This window comes from Typopeltis vanoorti, chromosome 6 (assembly GCF_054136105.1).
Source record: "Typopeltis vanoorti isolate ZY-2024b chromosome 6, IOZ_Tvanoo_1.0, whole genome shotgun sequence".
NCBI lineage: Eukaryota > Metazoa > Arthropoda > Arachnida > Uropygi > Thelyphonidae > Typopeltis > Typopeltis vanoorti.
In genome coordinates, this window is record NC_143554.1 from 160,488,659 (window position 1) to 160,510,239 (window position 21,581).

The 21,581-nt window shown below is 36.0% G+C and overlaps 1 protein-coding gene across 4 annotated transcripts in view; it reads left to right on the plus strand.

The window, feature by feature from the left end:
- LOC150106169 (caprin-1-like) overlaps positions 1-21,581 on the plus strand; it is a 261,133-nt gene that overhangs the window by 80,038 nt on the left and 159,514 nt on the right. For all 4 annotated transcript variants that reach the window (XM_090394515.1, XM_090394517.1, XM_090394518.1 and 1 more), the window contains exons 4-5: positions 4,838-4,999; positions 19,463-19,631. In XM_090394515.1, the coding sequence (XP_090250641.1) occupies positions 4,838-4,999; positions 19,463-19,631 (331 nt within the window). The remainder of the gene's footprint in view (positions 1-4,837; positions 5,000-19,462; positions 19,632-21,581) is intronic.

Genomic DNA, 21,581 nt, shown 5'->3' on the forward strand with positions numbered 1-21,581 from the left:
GTTCAAAGATAGGCTTATTGTATTGGGATATTTTCCTGGCCTACAGTAATCACTCTTCTCTTTTCTGAATTACTTTTCTTTCTATTTTAATCTAAGAAATTAAATAGAAAATGTGTATATGCCAGGATATTAACCTCATCTTCAGTGTGCTTGAAATGCACTGTAAATTCTCACAAGGCCTCTGTTATCATCTCAGCATTTGCAGCTTTCCCTGTAATGGATATGAAGCTAGTAGCATGGATAGGTGAGTGGCTGACAGACAGACACCAGAAAATAGTACCTCAGGGTTCTTTATTAGAGCCACTACTCTTAATTTGTATATCAATGATACAGGGAAAGATTTGTGGGAGGGGGGGGATATTCAGTTGTTTGATGATGGTGCAAAACTGAAGAGTGCAATAATTGATAAAGGTGATGTAAATATTTTGTAGAATGACTTAAAAAATAGGTATCGTGGGCAGAGGATAATATTATCAATTTAATGTTGCAAAATGTAAGGTTATGCACTTAGGGTTGAAAAGTTACATGCTGTATATCACATTTATGGTACTGGATTACAGGAAGTTGATGAGCGTGGGGACTTTAGGGATAACAGTGGACAAAGAGTTGAAGTTCAGAAGGCATATAGCAGAAGTTGGTAAAATAGCCCAAAGGATTACTGGATCTTGAAAAAACACTAACAAGTAAAAATGGAGATGTTATTATTCCTCATTATAAGGCTAAGATTTGGCTGCATCTTGATTACTGTGCTCGGGTTTGGTCACTTGGTTTTTTATTGGCAATCAGGAGGTGGTAGAGAAGATTCAGAGATGAGTGACCAAGCTGGTAACAGGTTTATGGAATGCTCCATATGAGAATAGGTTGAAGGTGTGTGGGTGACAGTTTAGCTGATGGGCAGCAAAGTGGAGACATGATAGAAACTTATCAGTTACTAAAAGGTTAAGACTAACACAAAAGAGATTTTTCAGTATATAAATTAGAGAACTGGGATTATCTGTAAAGTGATGTGTGTGCAGACTAGATTTTTGGAGAGTGATGAATGAGAGGAATGGATTGCCTGGATTAGTGGTGAGCACCCTGACAGTGAATGAGTTTAAGGAGAGGTATGATAGGTATTGTATGTATGTATGTATGGTTAGTGTGGGTCTCCCAAGATGAATCTCCAGAATCCATGGCAATACCGTATAATAATTTGAACATTTTAAATTATGGTTCATTGTGTGAATCAGAATTCAAATGTAATTGTTGAGGAATCTCCTTCTTTCAGTAACTCATTTAAGAGACTCTTCCCCCCCCCCCCCCCCACTCAGTTCACCGAGCATACCCCTTGCCTTATCTTTTATCAACTTCTCTGTTAGAGATATTGCATTAATTCGTGTCATTAACTCATAACATCAGAAGTTTGTTCATCTTGTCTCTTTTGTTCTCGTGGAATTATCATTATTATTTGAGAGCTCCAGGGAGTCGAGGACTCATTGAGGGAGGCTGTAAATTACCCAAACCAGCTGTCATACCTTCCCTTAAATTAATTCATACTAGATGCACTTACTACCCCTAAAGGTAAACTGTTCCACTCACTCACTGCTCTGTGAGAGAAAAACCTAGCTTTTACCCTTTCTTGAGTGTGAACAAACTTCCATTGATGCCCCTTGTTCTCTCCCCACCTTCCAACACCCATTCAAAAGTTTATAGACCTCTATCATATCACCCCTCTTTCTCCTGTTAACCAAAGTCTACAATCCACATACTCGCAATCTGTCCTCATAATCTAAATCCCATAATCCACGATATAATCTTTGTAACTCTTCTTAGCACCCTTTCCACAACTTCTTTATCCCATGGAATCCGGGAGACCAAATCTGCACACAATAATCCAGTTGTGGTCTTATAAAGAGGCAAAATGGCTTCTTTATCCTTAGATGTCAAGGTTTGCTTCAACATCGCAATTATCCTCTGAGTTGTATTTGCAACTTTTTCTATGTTACCTTGGAGCTTCAAATTCCTATCCACCAATATGCCAAGATCCCTATCCTCCTCAGTTTCTTGTAGCATAACCCCACTAATATAATATGCCACTGGAAATCTCATAACGCCAAAGTGCATAACTTTACACTTATTAACATTAAACTGACAGCCATTTTCGTTTGCCCAAATTTCCAACCTATTCAAATTATTTTATAAATGCTGAATATCATTTGCATCCCTGATTGTCCTGCCTATCTTTGCATCATCAGCAAACAATTGCACATCTGATGTTAGACCCTACCTCATGTCATTAATGTATAGATTGAACAATAATGGCCCAAGGACTGAACCCTGGGGTACACCACTGGTCACCTTAAATCTGGCAGATTCACACCCACTGTACCACTTTTTGATATCTCTGTCAACTATCCCCTGATCCAAGTCAAGAGTTTATATTCCAATCCCATATTCTCCAGTTTATGCAACAGTCTTTCGTATGGTATCCTATCAAATGCCTTAGAAATATCCAACATTATCATAGTGTATCCATTCCCTTTATCCAACTCAGCTGTAACATCACTGTATAATATGAGCAAATTGCTTAAACATGACCTTCCTTTAGTAAACCCATGCTGCTCCTTGCAGAGTATAGCTTGTTTGTCTACCCATTTCTATATGCAAGTTCTTACCAACTTCTCTAAAATCTTCACTACCACACCAGAGATACTGATAAGTCGGTAGTTAGATACATCAGTTTTTGCGCAATCCTTACAATGGAACTATCATACATTCCTTCCATTCCTGTGGTATCATTCCTGAGCTAAGACTCTAGTTATGTGAACATGCGAAAGCCCTAGCCAATTCAGCTGAGCATTCCTTTAGAAAAACAGGCCATAATAAATTTAGTTTAATCCTTTATCCAAGTGTGAGCAAATAAAGTTTGTGCCTGAAAATATCTTCAGGACTGAATATGGTGTTGTACTGCCTTACCAGGGTAGGTAGTACAACACCAGGCAACTAATGTAGGTAAAGATGACCTCACTATTGCTTCTGCCTGGTATCTCCAACTCTGGGCCTGGCTCCCGCTGAAGAGACCTCAATAAAGGTCGACTGGGTAGTGGCCAATCCCTTAATGCATAACATTATACATATCCATTAGGAGATGTGTTTTGCATTTTGCATTTTGGGAGATACTGGGATAGGAGTGTTGGTAGCTTGCTCCACCTTTGCTACGAGTTGCCTGGTGTTGTACTACCTACCCTGGTAAGGTAGTACAACACCAGATTCAGTCTTGAAGATATTTTCAGGCACAAACTTTGTTTGCTCACACTTGGATAAAGGATTAAACTAAATTTATTATAGTCTAACCAAGTGAAAAATAAACTTTTATCAGGCTGATATTCCATCTGTCCCTATTGAGGAATTCTTATCCAGGTTATGTAACAGCTCTTCAACCTAATTTTCATGAACCTCTAACTCTACATCCAATTTAGTAGTAGCACTGTGCACCATGTTACATACACCTGGTTGATATATCTTAGCAAAGTGAGCACTCATTAATTGAATAATCTCATTAGCTTCTGACACTAGAGTACCATCTGCATTCAATAAAGTTATTCTTTCACATTCATTCTTTCTTTTGCTTGTGGCATAACGATAAAATTCTTTTGGATTGCTTTTAGCTTGCATGGCCAATTTCTTTTCATACTCTGATTTAGCTTTCTGCACAATACTCATCATTTTTCTGGCCTGAGCTTGATATATTTCATAACTCCTCTCACTCTTATTCTCACGATATCCTTTCCACGTCATCTTCTTGTGGATCTCTTGCTTAATAAGGTTTTGCACATCCATTTCACCTCCCAACCTATTTATTCTTCTAATGTTAGGAATGCATTCAGATACTGGCTCAGTTAATCACATTTTCAAAGATTCCCATTGCTGACATTTTTCCCACTCAATAACTGATACCATGGGACCAAAAATAGCATTCTCTTAAGTTGTCATAATTTCCAGCTTTGTTGTTCAAAATGTAACCTGTTCTAATTGGAGCATCAATACAATTAGATACTTACCAAGAAAGCACACATGATCACTGTCACCCACTGGTGGTAAAATAGCCATATTCTATTCTTAGAGATTCCTTCTTTCACACGTTGCTTGAGAAAGTTGTCTCCTAACAATTCAATAAATTCCACTTCTTTCTTATCATGAGATTTCTTATCTATGCAATCAATCTTTGGAAAATTAAAGTCACTCATAAGGTTAAATTGGCGATGCATTTCTTCATCCCCTGCTGCTGAGTCATACCATCTTGGGTGCACTGACCTGGGATCATTTAATTGTGTTGAATTTCTCTGAATTCATTATTCTTATAACCATATAAGTTCTTATTTATTAGCTATGGACTTGTCTGCGATCATACACAATAAAATGCAAGTCCATAAGTTGATTTATGCTTCCAGTTTACTACATGATTGAATGAACTAATTGGAAATAATTCCCCTTGATTCCTTCTGACTTTTCATTTCCCTAGGGAAAAAAATTTCCTTTGCTTATTTACATTATTTTTTTGGTGCCATTATGAACAAAAGTAGTGACATCCCCCACCCCTTTAATTTTTTTTTTTTTTTTTCATGACAAATTTAGAATTGATACATTTATTCTCAATCTTACATTTAGAAATGTGTTTTATAGTAATAAACGTGTAAATAAGTTTCGTAGAGAGAAGACACCTTAAGGATATTATCCTAAACAATGTACAGTTAGAATATTGAAAGTAACTGCTAAACCTCTACTAGTTTGAGCAATAATTCGTGGATATCATGTACAAGAAATGACTTTTTTTCTTCTTCTTGTTATTGGTTTTTAGAACACAAAGTTGCAAAAGAAAGCAGCAAAAAGGGAACAGGCTGAAAGGCAACAACATGAGGCCCTAAGAATCAAAGAATTATTACTTATTCAAGATATTCTCACTAATATGGGTACTGAAAATGTCCGTTCTGATTTCTTGAATGGAGTCAATGGAGCTGTTGTAAGTAAAAATTAAATTCTTAATTTGTAGAAATAAGGGATATTCTGAATCCAGTCTTATTTCATGGCGAAATGTATATAATAATCCTCTATTTCCTTAAATTTATGTTGCCTAAATTAAGCCTTTTGCTACTTAAATATAAAGAGCCAACAGGCTTCATTTCGGCTATATAGACATTATTTAAATTAAGGGGATATTAAATCCCCTTAATTTATCATGAAACTCTCTGATTCCAATCTTTGAGTTTCTTATTCGGCTTTAAAACAATGTGGGATTTAATATCTCTTTAATTTAAATAAAATTAAGCCTTTTGGACTCTCCAGTAATTAAATATAAATTCTTAATATTTATAAGTATCTGCTAGGGTTTCATCACTTCTTACTACCACTCATGTTAGCTTACACTTTGATTTCTTATTTCATTCATTTATCTCCATAATAATTCATTGATATCTGAAACTTGTTCACTAATGACTAATATTTCTGTTGTTATATAACTTTTTTTAATGGTCAGCATTAATTTTAATAATTATGGAGACTTCTATTGTGTTAATAGTAATAACTGATTTCCCAATAGTTTCACCTTCATATGAAAGTCGCCATCTGGAAAGAGAGAGTGCATGAGTAAATTTTGTATATACACTGCTAGGAAAGAAGTCCACAGACACCACAGTGTGAGGAACAAACAGCCATGTTGCCCACCTTAATAAGGTGTAGGACTTCTTTTCCCTATGATGACTACAGCAATCCTTTGGGGCATACTTTCCACAATTGTATGATACTGATCAGTGGGAATTTTGGACCATTCTTCCTATTTGCATATAATGAGGTTCTGGACTTTTGTGGGGCAGACATCCCTTGACCTCATCCAACTCTCCAGTTTATCCCACAAATGTTCAGTATGGTTAAGATCGGGGCTCTGTGGAGGCCAGTAAAGTATGATTGATGTTTGTGTCCATAAACCACACAGTGAATGTCAGAGTAATCTCTGACATTCACTGTGTGGCATCCATAAGCATTTCAGGTGAGGAGAACTCACCTGAAATGCTTATGGACGGAGTCACGGTTATAATATGGGATGTAGCCAAGAAGTGTCTAGGCCCAGTTAGAAGACCAAGAGACCCATAGATATCAGATTCCAAATGGGATCTAATCAAAAGAAGGCAATTGGAGAAACAGAAACACAGGGATTGAAGAATATAACTGATTATATAGAGAAGTCAGAGGAGCCATCATGCAGGTCAAAGAAAATTTTTATGCTAATAAATGTGAAGAGATGAAGTTCCGGATGAGGATTCACAATAAAAGGATGTTTCATTTAGTTCATGACCTCGAGCACAGTTTTAAGCCCAAATTGAAATTCATCAAAGACGAAAGGAGCAGTACTAACAAAAAAACTGGAAATCAAAAACAGATGAAAAGAATACTTATGAGGAACTGTACACCAGAGAGGATAAGGAACCCTCTCACCAGAAAAAATTTTGATTTGGAAACTCCTCCATTTAGGTATGAGGTTGAAAAAGGAGTTAAACAACTTGAAAACAATGAGGCTACAGGCTGGAGAGATAGGAGAGATACAAGGGTTTCATAGATTGATTACAAGGAGATAGGATCATGACCTAGAGACTGGAAGTCAGTTTTCATACCAATACACAGGAAGGGAGATATGAAGGATTGTAAGAATTGTAGAACTATTAGTTTACTAATTATTAAACTAATAAACTAGTTAAATTAGTTTTAACAGTGAAAAGTCAACTACTAGAACAAATTCTGAAACACACCCCAACTCAACATCACCAGAGTTCAAGATGGATACTATCAACATAAGATGCTTGAATGGCAAAGAAATGGATCCAGATGAGGAATTGGATAAGTACCAGAGTAACATAATAGGGGTGACTGAAACAAAAAAAGACAAAAACTGGTGAGATCTTTCTGAGCAATAAATACAAAATGTTATATTCAGGCAATGACAATCAAGGAAAGGATGGAGTAGCCGTAGTATTCAACACTAAATATGAGGCTAATCTTCTTGAATGGTAGGCAGTCTCAAGTAGAGTGATGTGGGCAGATATGAGGATGGGGAACTGGATAATGAGGCTTATTTGTGCCTATGGTCCAACATAGGCACAAATAATTTAGTCTACAGTTCACATCCAATGGCTGCTTTACTTTTATTTGGTTTAAAACTTTCTTACATGTTCTTCTTTCCAATATGAAATTCAATTTTATCCTCTCAAGACTGAAAGATCACTTTCAATTTCAAATCGTCTGTACAGTCTAATGTCCTGCACCAGTGAGAAAACATCACTATCAACAATAACATGTTAATGAGACTTTTCTTATTACTTGCTTCTTCTCTCTGAAATTGTGTTGGAACATTGTGATAGTAATAACCAGTCCATGTTCTGAGTAGAAATTCAACAGGTATTTGCCATTATTATTAGCTTTGCTCTTTTCTCCAAATTTTCCCAAAATATTTTTGTATGTCCGACAATCATTCCTACTCTGCTATTTAGATCCCCAACTTTTCTTTTTTCATTGTGTCAGTTGCTTTCTCTAAAGCCTTAAAAATTCCTTCACTTCTACCTTAAGAGAAAGCAACTGACACAATGAAAAAAGAAAAGTTGGGGATCTAAATAGCAGAGTAGGAATGATTGTCGAACATACAAAAATATTTTGTGAAAATTTGGAGAAAAGAGCAAAGCTAATAATAATGGCAAATACCTGTTGAATTTCTACTCAGAACATGGACTGGTTATTACTAACAGACTGTTCCAACATAATTTCAGAGAGAAGATGCAAGTAATAAGAAAAGTCTCATTAACATGTTATTGTTGATAGTGATGTTTTCTCACTGGTGCAGGACATTAGACTGTACAGACGATTTGAAATTGAAAGTGATCTTTCTGTCTTGAGAGGATATAATTGAATTTCATATTCGAAAGAAGAACATGTAAGAAAGTTTTAAACCAAATAAAAGTAAAGCAGCCATTGGATGTGAACTGTAGACTAAAATATACAAACATTATTCAAGAAAAATTAAAGAGTTTGAGAAAAGGAACCAAACCTTGGAGATTCAGTGGCAAGCCTTTAAAAAAAAACATTGATTGATTCAGTCAGAGAGGCATGTGGTGAGGTTTTCTGCAAGGATAGAAAAATCAGAACTCCATGGTGGACACATGTAGTTAAAGAGGCAGTGAAGGAAAAGAAGAAAGCATATTGAAAGTTCTTGGCAAATAAGTCTGCTGGTGCTCTTGGAGAATACAAAGACAAATGCAAGAAGGCTAAACACTGTGTAAAACTGGCAAAACAAAAATCATAGGAAGACTTTGTCATGATAATCTGGAGGCTGTTGAAAAAGCTCAAAAATGGAGAAAAGAGGGCTGTAAAAGGAATTAGAGATGAAGATGACATGAAAACTGGAGAAAAAATATCCTTGGTGTACTTCATAAAAATTGCTAAATGAAATAATCAGTAACAGCACAGTGGTAAAAAAACCCTCAATATGCAATCAGGAATACATATCCATACTTGAAGTTGAAAAAGCCTGAAATGTGGAAAGGCAGCATGATAGATGATGTTAGACCGGAAATGCTCAAGTATGGAGGTATAAAAGTCTTACAGTGGCTGCACCATATTTCAGAAGGCCTTGACGGAGGGACGAATTCCAGATGATTAGAGTAGAGCTCGCATAGTACCCATATATAAGAAGGGAAATAAAATAATATATGAATTACAGAGGTATTTCTCTAAGTGTTCCTGCTAAGATTTATGCAAGTATACTTGAGAAACGGTTGAAGGATTGTGGAAGGGAAGCTTGGTGAAGAACAAGCTGCATTCAAGCTAAATTGAGGAAGTCAAGATCCGATTTTCACTTTACGACAAATAGTTGAAAAATCATGGAAATATAACAAAGATCTGTATTTAAGTTTTGTACCTCTGGAAAATGCATATGACAAGGTGCCAAGAGAAAAGCTGTTCAAAACACAATAGTTATATGGTATCAATGGAGCATTATATGAAGCAGTACTTCATCTTTATTTGAGTTGTAAGTCAGCAGTTAGAATTGAAGGAAGTACAAGAAGATGGGTTGATGTTAAATCTGGTGTCAGACAAGAATATACATTATCCCTTCTATTATTCTTTATATATATGGATCACATTATAAAGAAAAGTGGTATTAAACTTTATCAAAATTGGAGATGTTAATATCTGCCCTTTACTTTATGCAGATGATGTTATACTTTTAAATTAATTTGTACAAGTCTGCAAGATTCCCTGACTAAATTGAATAACTGATGTAATAGATTTGGTATGAAGGTGTGCAATAACAAGACAAAGACAATGAAAATAGGTAGAAACATTGACATTATCAACTGCATTGTGAATTGAGAACCTATAGAACAATTGAAATATTTCAGCTACTTAGCACAATTTTTAATGAAGATGGTAAATTAAATATGGAAATAGACAACAGAATCAACAAAGCTGATATTGTTTGTAGTCACTTGTGGAAATTTATATGGAATAAGAGAGAAATTAGTCAAAACACTAAATTAAATGTATGCAAGACAGTGTTCAAACCAACTTATGAATCTGAGAGCTGGGCCAGAAGTAAACCACTTCTGAGAAAGATTAGGGGCACGAACAGATGGAATCAAACACTAGAAACCACAGATATGATAGTCCTGAGAACGATTAGATTGTGAATTATTATGATGAACATTATCATGAACTGATAACATCAATGGCATCATCATATTAAAAACAAGGATATCAGCAAAGAACTTGCCATTGGTAGCAAAGCTAATCTCAGGTGGTATGGTCATTTAAACAATGAGAGAGGAAAGAGTAGCAAAACGAGGAAAATTTCTCTGCCAAGTTGACAGAAAAGACCCAGAGGAAGACCAAGATATAGGTGGATTGATACAAAGAGTAAAAAGTACCTTGAAAGACAGAAATATAAGATCTGATAATGTTGGAGTCTTGGCAGAAAACAGTTGGATTTGGACGAAAATTGTTGATGGGAAATTAGTAGTGATGTAAGTTTTTTCATGTAGTATTATCATCCTGTACACCCACTGGAGGGTACATGTCAGGAATTTGATAATGATGATGGTAATATGTTTCATAGACTACTCTAAAGCTTTTGACTGTGTTCAGCTCATGTGAAACTCTGGGAAGTGATGAAAATGGGTTTTCCTCAACACATTTTAGGTTGATATCTAAGTTGTGCAGTGAGCCACAGTAAGAATAGGCTTTGGATTAAATGATTGGATTTAGGTTAGGCAAGTATATCTCCTTTCTCTTTACCTGTTTAGTATCTATGCTTTGGACAAGAATTAGGATAGGTGGTAGATTGATCAGTAATCTGAGTTATGCTAATGATACAATGCTCCTTTATAGTAACATGGAAGAATTAGGACAAATCCTTGACAAAGTTAATGAGATCAGTAAGAACAGAGGACTTAGGCTCAATCCTAGCAAGATGAAGATTCTGGTTCTCAAAGGAAATACAGACACAAAAGGTTAAATTCATGGAAAAAGAGGACTGGGTAGACTATTAATGAATGGGTGTCTAGAGTGACTGATCTTCAGAGAGTTGTAACCTCCAGAAAAGCATTCAACAGGACAACGTGGCAAGGCCTGGTGTGTCACATAACTGAGCAACTGAGTGACCATATGGTGGTCTGATGAATAAATAGATACTGTAGGTGGCTCACATCAAGAACTTCAGCTTCATACTCTGCCTATACCAAAGCACTCAACAATGTAAATCAGTCATCAATAGATCCAAATCAGGCTGCATAAAGGGCAACAGCAGAAAACTTGCTTCTTATCAAAATGGATCTGTGTGTTGAGGCTTAAGTGCTATTAAAATTAAAACAAATTTTAATGAAGTAACACACCTTCCTAATGGTAACCTTTCTTTCTCTGTATATAGAAAACCTACTGATACAGGTAGATACATTCACACCACCACCACCCCTCTCGGCAATATGGCATTATTAAAACTCTAACCAATAGAGCCCACAATCTTTGTTCCTACAACATGACAAAATTTCATGCCGGCTGGGGCGTCACCCAGTTAAACAAGGCCCCAGTTGTTTTTGCCAGGGAACCAGGGCGAACAGCAAAAAGTCAGCTACCAGAACAAATCTGAAAACACATCCCAACTCAACATCACCAGAGTTAAAGATCGGTACTATCAACATAGGAAGCCTGAATGGCAAAGAAATGGAGCTAGCGGAGGAATTAGATAAGTACCAGATCGACATAATATTCAGGCAATGACAATCAAGGAAAGGATGGAGTAGCTATAGTATTCAACACTAAATATGATGCTAATCTTCTTGAATGGCAAGCAGTCTCAAGTAGAGTGATGTGGGCAAATATCAGAATGGGGAACTGGACAATGAGGCTTATTTGTGCCTATGGTCCCACAGAAGGTTCTACTAAGGTAGAAGTGAGGGAATTTTTTAATGCTTTAGAGAAAGCAACTGACACAATGAAAGAAGAAAAGTTGATACTTGTTGGAGATCTAAATAGCAGAGTATGAAATGATTGTCAGACATACAAAAATATTTTGGGAAAATTTGGGGAAAAGACCAAGCCAATAATAATGGCAAATATCTGTTGGATTTCTTCTCAGGACATGGACCGGTTATTACTATCACCATATTCCAACATAAAAATGTGCACAAATTCACATGGAGAGAAGAGGCAAGGAATAAGAAAAGTCTCACTGACTCATTGTCGGCATCCAGGAATGCATTAGCAGAGCTAATCTTAGGTAGTATGGTCACTTAAACAGAATGGGCGAGGAAAGATTAGCAAAACAAGCGTTCTCTGCTAGGTTGGCAGGGAAACGAGCCAGAGGAAGACCAAGATATAGGTGGATTGATACGGTACAATGTGCCTTAGACGATAGAAATATAAGATCTGATAATGATAATATTAGTCTTGACAAGTAATAGACTGATTTGGAGGAAAATTGTAGATAGGAAGTTAGTAATGATGTAATTTTTTCATGTAGTACTATCATATCCTGTACACCCCTTGAGGGTACATGTCAGTTATTTGATGATGATGATGATGTTCCTGTAAACTGGCTTACTTCAGACAGACAGGCAGATCAGCAACCATCCGATTAGAAGAACACATCATACATCTGCAATCACGATTATGGTCAATCTGGCCCTGCAGACCATATTTTGGATACAACCCACAGATCTCCTGAAAAAAAACCACCAGCTCCACCATAGTAAATTCAAAAAAGAAAGATTGTTCTTTGAATCTGCATCTGCACTCAGAAATCAACCTAATTTAAACAAATACGGTTGCATAAAACTTCCCAAAATTTGGGAAACATTATCAGATATCCCTCTTTGCATCTGCCCATATAGTGCGCACCACCTAGATAGGACTTTAGTTTCACTCACTATTGTATTTGTGTGTGTCGTTACAAAAAGTATTTTGTAATCCCTGAAGATGTCTCTGTGACTGAGACGAAATATTGGAAGCATTAAAATTTGTTTTAATCCTTTCTCAGTGCTGATAATATTCCATTAAACCTCCAACATGGATCCAAATGGATCATGCTTTCTGGTATCTTGCGAACGGCATTAGATGCAACTTCTGTTCACATCCCCCACCCACATTTTTCTCTCTCTCTCTCTAATCCTATTGGGATCATTCTTTTCCATGAATTTCTGCATAGATGACCAAGGTAAATCACCTCCTACCATACTGGAATCCAAGTGCCATATGCCTTCTGGTAATCTTTCAACAAAAAAGACATCAGAAAACTTTCTCAATAACTTGGACACTAAAACCTCTTCTGGTCCTGATGGCATCTTTCCAATTTTTCACAAACATTGTGCTCCAGAGCTAACACCCAACCTTCATTGGCTCTACAATCTATTATCCACAGCTGGTGCTTACTCCAGTGCCAATTATATATTTGGTTTAATCCTTTATCCAAGTGTAAGCAAACAAAGTTTGTGTCTGATGTATTTTTAGGACTTGGGCAACTCTTGGCAAAGGTGGTATAAGTTCTCATCACTTGCCTTAGTATCCCATAATACAAAGCATATCTCCTTGCAGATATATAATGCTATGCATTAAGGGAAGGGTCACTACCCAGACCGGTTTCGACCTTTGTTGAGGTCTCATCAATGGGAGCCAGACTCATAGAAGGTGATACTAAGGTGGAAGTAATGGAGAAGTCATATTTCCACATGTCAGCTGCCAAAAGGTGTCACACCTTATTATTAAAATTCCCTTGATTAGAGATAAGTTGATGGAAGTTTTTTCACTCAGCTATACTACCAATTATACATTTGGTTTAATCCTTTATCCAAGTGTAAGCAAACAAAGTTTGCACCTGAAGTATTTTCAGGACTGGGACAACTTGTGGCCAAGGTGGTTAAGTTCTCATCACTTGCCTTAGTATCTGTAATGCAAAGCACATCTCCTTGCAGACATGTATAATGCTATGCATTAAGGGAAGGAAAATTTTGGAAAAAGTGGGTTAACAGAGAATCTCTGCTTTACAATGAACAGCATGGGTTTACTAAGGGAAAGTCATGTTTTAGTAACTTGCTCACTAACATCATGAAATACTGTTGCATAAATTGGAAAATATGGGATTGGATTATAAACTATTGGCATGGATAAGAGGATGGATGATTGACAGATATCAAAAGTTGGGGGTGGGATGAATCTGCAAGATTCAGGGTAACCAGTGGTGCACCTTAGGGATCAGTTCTTGGTCCATTATTATTCATTCTGTACATTAATAACATTGGGAAGGATTTAACATGTGACATACAGCTATTTGCTGAAGATGATGCAAAAATAGGTAGGGTAATCAGGAGTGCTGCTGATATGTAGCACTGGCAAAATGATTTGAATAGACTGGAATTGTGGGCATGTGAAAATGACTGTCATTTCATGTTAATAAATGTAAGGTCATGCACCTTGTTGTGATTATATATCGAATGTCATATTAAATTGGGATTATGCTAGAAGTTACTGATGAGACTAGAAATCTTGGAGTTTTAGTAGACAGGAGGTTGAAGTTCAAGAATCACATAGTAAAAATTGCAATTTTTCACATTATTCTCTGAGTTGTAAATACATCTCAGAGAATAATGGCAATGCTGAAACAAACCTTGACATGTAAAGATAAGGAACGACCTCTTTACAAGGCCTTGATAAGACATCACTTGGACTATTGCATACAGGTCTGGTCTCCTGGTTTCCATGGTGATTCTGATACAGTGGAGAGAGTGCAAAGGAGAGTGTCAAAATTGATATCAAGATTATGGAATACAAATTATGAAAACAGATTGAGAATTTGTAGGCTGCAGACACTAGCAAACAGGAGAAAGAGGGGTGATATGATTGAGACTTACAAACTTCTGAAAGGGTCATATAGAATTTCATTAGATGGAATTTTTCATTTTATAGTGGGTGGGGAAAGGGCATCAATGTAAGTTGAGAATGAATGCTATCAAGAAATGGGTTAAGAATAGATTTTTCTCTCATAGAGTAGTGTGTGATTGGAATGGATTGCAGTTGGATGTTGTATGCAAGTAGTGTAAATGAATTTAAGAACAGGTATGACAGCTGGTGGAAATAGAATGGCCTCCTCGATGAGTTCCTGACTCCATTGAGGTCTCTCTTAATAGTAATAATTTGTGTTATATCCACAATACAGTACAAAATTATTCATATCAGCTAGTTATGCAGGTTATTTCATCTGATTCCTCAGGTTGAAGATATTCTGCCTACTGTGCATTATCTTTCAAAGATAAGAGGCAAAACTATGTACAGCAGTCCTGAATCAAATGACCACAATTGTTGATATAGCTATTTATTGCTATATCAACACTCATGGAGCAATAATGATAGTAATTCAGATCTCTGCACTAGTAAGTTCTCATAGTGATACTGAAATTGTTGACTTCTGTAACATAGTAAATGCACAATAAACATAGACAGTTGCATTCAAGTTTCGAGGGACTTCATTGCCTCAAAAAAACTTGAAGCATGAATTGAACAATGTGGCTTTGAATCTTGAAATACAAGAAGAGAATGGCTAGTTCAGTTTATCCTAAGTAAATCCCTGGCAATAGTGAATTCTTTCTTCCAGAGTTCTCTTCAAACATTAGTAGAAATAAATGAAATACTAGGTCAAAATGTAAACAGACAATAACAATTATTCTCTCCTTATTTACATTCAGTTTACAATTTTTATGTAAGGGGATTAGTGATCATGACATACGTTTAACCAGTCCCGGTTTTCCCTTTCAGTTGTTTCTGACGTAAGTTGACTTTGTAGGCATTGCCCACAAAGTATTCCTGGTAAGATTTTTACAGGTAGTTCAACCAGAACTTTAACTAGAGTAGGTAAAAATTCTTAAGTCCAAATTTTAAGGGTGCATTTCTTATATCACCAGGAATCTCTATTTTTCATCTCATTTCTGGTATACCCAATTTCAATGCTTTTGATCTTTGGGGAAGTTTCTGTAGACCTGTGACATAAAGCTATCTATTAACAGCAAAAGTCAAACAGAAAGAAAGGGTGATTACTTATTATTGCACATGCATCTCCATGGCAACCTATTCCACTCATTCACCACTCTGCAAGTGAAAACTCAAGTCCTGGCACCTTTGCTTACTCACAGTCTTTTCGGTTTCCAGAAAAGATCCCTTGTTCTTCCCCTACCCATCATGTACTGTACAGTTTGTTATGTATCAATTCTCTGAAACCCTTTTAGTAACTTATATACTTCTATAACATTCTTTTCCAACTATAAACTTACCTAAGCAAGCCACAAACCCTAAGTCTGACTATAAGGTCAGGCTTATGTGGTTTGTTCAGTTTTATATTATTATACAGATATCTCCGGGGTGCTTAAGGGTCAAAGCTGTATAACTGAGAGAAGACCTCCACATAGCCTTTAAAGGAATGTGGAGAACCGACCAGGGCTTCTGACCTAATGTCTAATCCTCACCTTCTCGTGGTGCACCCTGTTGGGTATCTACTTGGATACTGAACGAACGAGGATGGGCTTGCAATTTGGGATTTAGCCGACCAAATTGTATTCTTATTGGTTAAACCAAAATAAAAAATGATGGTACAACATGACAAAATTTCATGACAGCTGGGGTATCGTCCGGTTAAACAAGCCCCCCCCCCCATTGTTTTCACCAGGGAACCAGGGCAAACAGCAAAAAGTAAGCTACTGGAACAAATCTGAAAACGCACCCCAACTCAACATCACCAGAGTTAAAGATCGGTACTATCAACATAAGAAGCCTGAATGGCAAAGAAATGGAGCTAGCTGAGAAATTAGATAAGTACCAGATCGACATAATAGGGGTGACTGAAACAAAAAAGACAAAAACTGGTAAGATGTTTCTGAGCAATAAATACAAAATGCAATATTCAGGCAATGACAATCAAGGAAAAGAAAGAGTAGCCTAACACTAAATTAGCTGTATACAAGACAGTGTTCAAACCAGTTTTGACTTATGGATCTGAGAGTTGGGTCAGAAGTAAAACACTTGACCAAAGACTACAGACTGCAGATATGAGAGTTCTGAGAAAAATTATAGGCATGAAGAAATGGCATCAATGACAATATCATATTAAAAACGAGGATATTAGGAAAGAACTTGACATTGTTAGCATCCAGGAATGCGTTAGCAGAGCTAATCTCAGGTGGTATGGTCACTTAAACAGAATGAGCGAAGAAAGATTAGCAAAACAAGTGTTCTCTGCCAGGTTGGCAAGACCAAGATGTATAGGTGGATTGATATGGTACAAAGTGCCTTAGATGATAGAAATATAAGATCTGATAATGTTGGAGTCTTGACAAGTAACAGACTGATTTGGAGGAAAATTGTAGATAGGAAGTTAGTAATGATGTAATTTTTTTCATGTAGTACTATTATATCCTGTACACCCTTTGAGGGTACATGGCAGGAATTGATGATAATGATGATGTGACAGATATCTCCATGGAGTCCAGAGACTCATTGTGGGAGATCTATACTAACTTTTATACACACAAAACATATCTTACATCTCCTTAAACTCATTTACTGTCAGGACACTCGACTAATTCTAGTAATTCATTCAGCACAGCATGCAAAAAATCTAATTTGAACACCCATACTAAACACACATATGCTTACATAACTTCCATAGTTCCATGGGTAACCCCTAGTTCTCTGTTTGTCATCTAGTGAAAAATATTCTTTCTGTCCATCTCACATTACCCCTTTAATAACTTATAAGTTTCTATGATGACCCCTATTTTCCATTTCTCAAGTAAACTTTACAACCCACACCTTCAACCTATCCTTATAAGGAGCATTCCATAGACCTGTCACAGCTTGGTCACTCGTATCTGAATCCTCTTCACCAGCTCTTGATTCCCAAGAAATGCTGGTGACCAAATCAGTTTAAGGGGAAAAAACATGATCTACTCTTTATCCGTTTGTAGTGGAAAATCAATTTTTTGATAGTATGGTATCCCAGAGATGGAAACAGAGCTACATGAAAACCAAAGAGATGATGAGATAAAAGATGGCTGGAATTCAGTGCCATCGAATAGCTTAAGATAAAAATGAATGGAGAACTTAAAGGAAGCCTTCATCCAGTATTGGACAGAAAATTACTAATGATGATGATGATGATGATGATAGAGGAAGATGTATGCTTTATTCTGAAGTAATGTGCTAGCACTGTAGGAAAGTAAAAATCAGAATAATTAATGTTAAATTAAAAAGGCATTCACAATTTTATATTTACAAAATAGTAAATAAAATTGTTCTGCATAATAGCCTTTTCTTCTTATTATTATTATTATTAAACAGCGACCTCCAAACTTATCGAGGGAGGCAGTTAGATTTAATTTATGCAAGTAGCATAAATTAAATTCATTTATGCTACTTGCACACACAGCATCCAATGGCAATCCATTCCAGTCATGCACTACTCTTACGAGAGAAAAATCTAGCCCTAACCCATTTCTTGACAACATTCATTCTCAACTTACATGGATATCTTCCCAAATCTCAATCATATCACTGCTCTTTCTCCTGTTTGCTAGTGTCTGCAGCCTTCATGTTCCCAATCTATCTTTATAATCTGTATTCCACAATCCTGCTGATATCATTTTTGATACTCTCCTTTGCACTCTCTCCACTATATCAGAATAACCATGGAAACCAGGAGACCAGACCTGCACGTAGTAGTCCAAGTGAGGTCTTATCGAGGCCTTGTAAAGAGGCAAAATGACTTCCTTACCTTTACATGTCAAGGTAGTGTCTTTGAGGTTCGTTTCAGCATTGAACTTAACATGAAACTTAACTTTCTATATTTGGCTATAAAATATGGATGAATCTATAATGTTCTCATTTCAATGTCTTATTCTTATTTATTTCAAATTGAATCATCTCAGCTCTATGCTTAAAATTTTCAGTTATTATTTTAGTGAAAGCAAAATTTTATTTTCTCTTTTTATCAAAGATCAAAAAAAAGTCTTCATTTTGGCTATATAAAATAAACATAAATAGGATATATTGAAGATACGTGTTTATTTTGCATCCAAATATATATATATATAGAGAGAGAGAGAGAGAGAGAGATCTATGGAAATACTTAAGTAGTGCATGAAATATGGATTGATCTGTTTATTTTACAGTGCTGAAATGAATATATTTAGGCTTTTCTTTGATAATTACTCTTAAGTACCGAATGCTGTTCACTTGTGAAAAATAGTTCTCTAAGACAATTGCTTTGGTATTGAATGAGGATTCTTGTTATTTTAAGGTTTCTGCATGATATCTGATGTGAACCAACAGTTTGAACAGGCCAGTCAAACCTTAATTAAATGGACTAATAATAGGCAAATATTCAGATGCTTTGGTAATGTGCATCATTTTAGTAGTTCAAGCTAAGGCAACTCTGATGCTGAAGATTGCATTCTCATAAGCTCTCCAGTCAGTTTTTGAAAATTCCAAAGTTTCTGTCTGTCTGTCTGTGAGTGAGAGAGAGAGAGGGATTAGGTGAAGCATTATTACTCATTTTTTAATCTTTCTTCATTTAGAAATTTGGTTGAAGTGCTGAATATTCAGCTAAAACATAATTACATTTCAACCATTACAAATTAGATGTTATAAATAAATGTTTTGAATAAATAAAATATTTTTTTTTAAATTTAATTCTGTATGCTTCATTGCATTAGGTGCTTGTGTACATTAGGTCCTTATGGTGCATGCTGGGAAATGTTCTACTTAATCAACCAGTTGTAAATTAACTCGAGCTTTAGACTTTTGTTCAGCTTAATATATATATATCATAAAATATTTTAAATATTGGTCATTTTCTTTATTTTTCATTTATATATTTGGATAAATTACAAATTAACTTTTTATTTAGCAACTTAGTGAAGAAGAACTAAATCATTTGGATGAACTCTATAAGGCTGTTTCACCTACACGTGATTCAGAAGAAACTTCATTACCATTTGATGAACAATTAACAACTGCCTCTGAACATCTAGCTGCTCTTATAGATGGTCGAAATAAAGAATTTTTGGGAACAAGCTGTATCCTTTTCATTATTATTATTTAAATGCTTGAGCAGAAAAATGCATATTTTATTTTTAGTACTCATCCATTACTTTGCTAAATTCAGAAATGATTTTTATAGAGTTGGAGGTGAGAAATAACTTCACACAAAGCTATAACAGTTTTTTGTGACAAAAAATCTACCTATGCATTTTCTTATTCAACACTGAAAAATCATATGCAAAGAGATATGTATCAGTTCACATCAGTGCCTTGCACAGAAATTAGATCTGAAAGATCGTTCTAATTTTAGCAAACTTGTGAGGACTGAAGAAAATTATTGGAGCCCTAATAATGTGGCTTCTGCAAAGGAAAATCTACAACTGATATATTTTCACAGTTGTAGATGTATTGCCATGTATTGGTAAGATGCTAGAAAGAAGAAAAGAATTGGGGACAACACTTTGGGGGAAGACTGTTTTTTGAAAAGGTATAAGGAAAGAAAGCAGAAGATGAAAAGTTAGATTGATTAGTTTGCAATAGAACTGTGCAAGACGAGCAGCTACTCGTGTTTGTATTATTATAAGATTGTGGAGGAATGGTAGTGGCCAGTTCAGTGGATTAGTGCCCGTGGAAATAAATACCTATAAAAAAAAAAAGACATAATGCAACTGGATCATAGATTTAAACATACAAACAAGTTTAGTTGTTTGTATGTTTCATCTCTGTCACACAGGCATCATCAGGGATACAATATTAAAATTGTAATAGGCAGAAGAAGTTAGACTAGAATAAAGTTTTATGAGGAATACCTACAGAGCTGTTGGATAGGCTTAGTTATTGGGCAGAAAGCCTAAGAATTAATATTTCCCAGATCTTGGAAAATCTAACGACCGTATTTCTTTCATTTAGGCTGTTTTTTAAATCTGCTGTTGTTTCTAAAAGAAGTCTTTCAAGTTTGTATTGGCTGCAGTGAAGTTTTTCTTTTCTGCATAGTTTTTTCCCTGTTTGATTTGATACAAGGTATCGAAAGCCTGTCTGGTTGTAGTTGTGGCAGTGAATGTATTTCTTGTGTTCATCAAGGTGGATGTTGGCATCCTGGTTTGACCTAATACAAAAAGTTGCAAGAACATGCAACCTTCTAAACACTTGGAATAGAAAATCCTTAGGCGAGCAGTTTAGGGCATGTCAACTTCAAATAATGTTTGAAAGCAGTGCAGATATATTTCTTACGAGTTCTGGCTGTTTTGTTTTTTTTTCTGACATACCCCAGATATGTACTATTACTATTCCGCATTGTTGTAATTTGTATGTTAAGTGAGGGTTAGGAGGAGCAACTAATTTGTTGATCTTTTTTGGCATTGTAGCATTAGGGGAAGGTCTGAATAAAGGAGAGTTCAGCTGATGAAAGCCTGATTTGAACAGATTGGAAACTCTGTTGACAAGGGTTTTAATAACACCAGAGTATTGAGAGGGGGAAGATGATGGGAAAGTTTGTGTATATATCTACCTGTGTGAGTGGGTTTTTCAGTTAACTGAGAAAGAAAGGGTGTCTCTGTGATTAGAGCATCTGGAAAAGGTAGGCTGTTTTTTTTTGTTTTTTTTCCTATAGTGAACTGGATTCTGGAATGTTGACTTGAGGAGGAAAGAGTTTAATGTGTCTGAGCCATGGGGCTATCATTAACAGATAGGTTGGAGAAAGGTCACGAGCATGTTTTTCGAAATGCTCCATATAGAAATTGGATAGAAGAGGGAGAGCCCAGTACTCTGTCTGTTTATATATGGCATCTTTCTAAGTGGAGTAAACAAGTATGGATAACAAAATTGAAGAGATCAAAGATGTCAGGAGGGAAAACATTTATCCATCAACTTGGTGTCAGAATGATTGAATATTGGTAAATAATGTGACATCAATGCTCACCATATGTATGCAGAAGAATGGAGCGAACGAGTTGATTGTATTGACTAGCACAAATGATTTTGAAAGC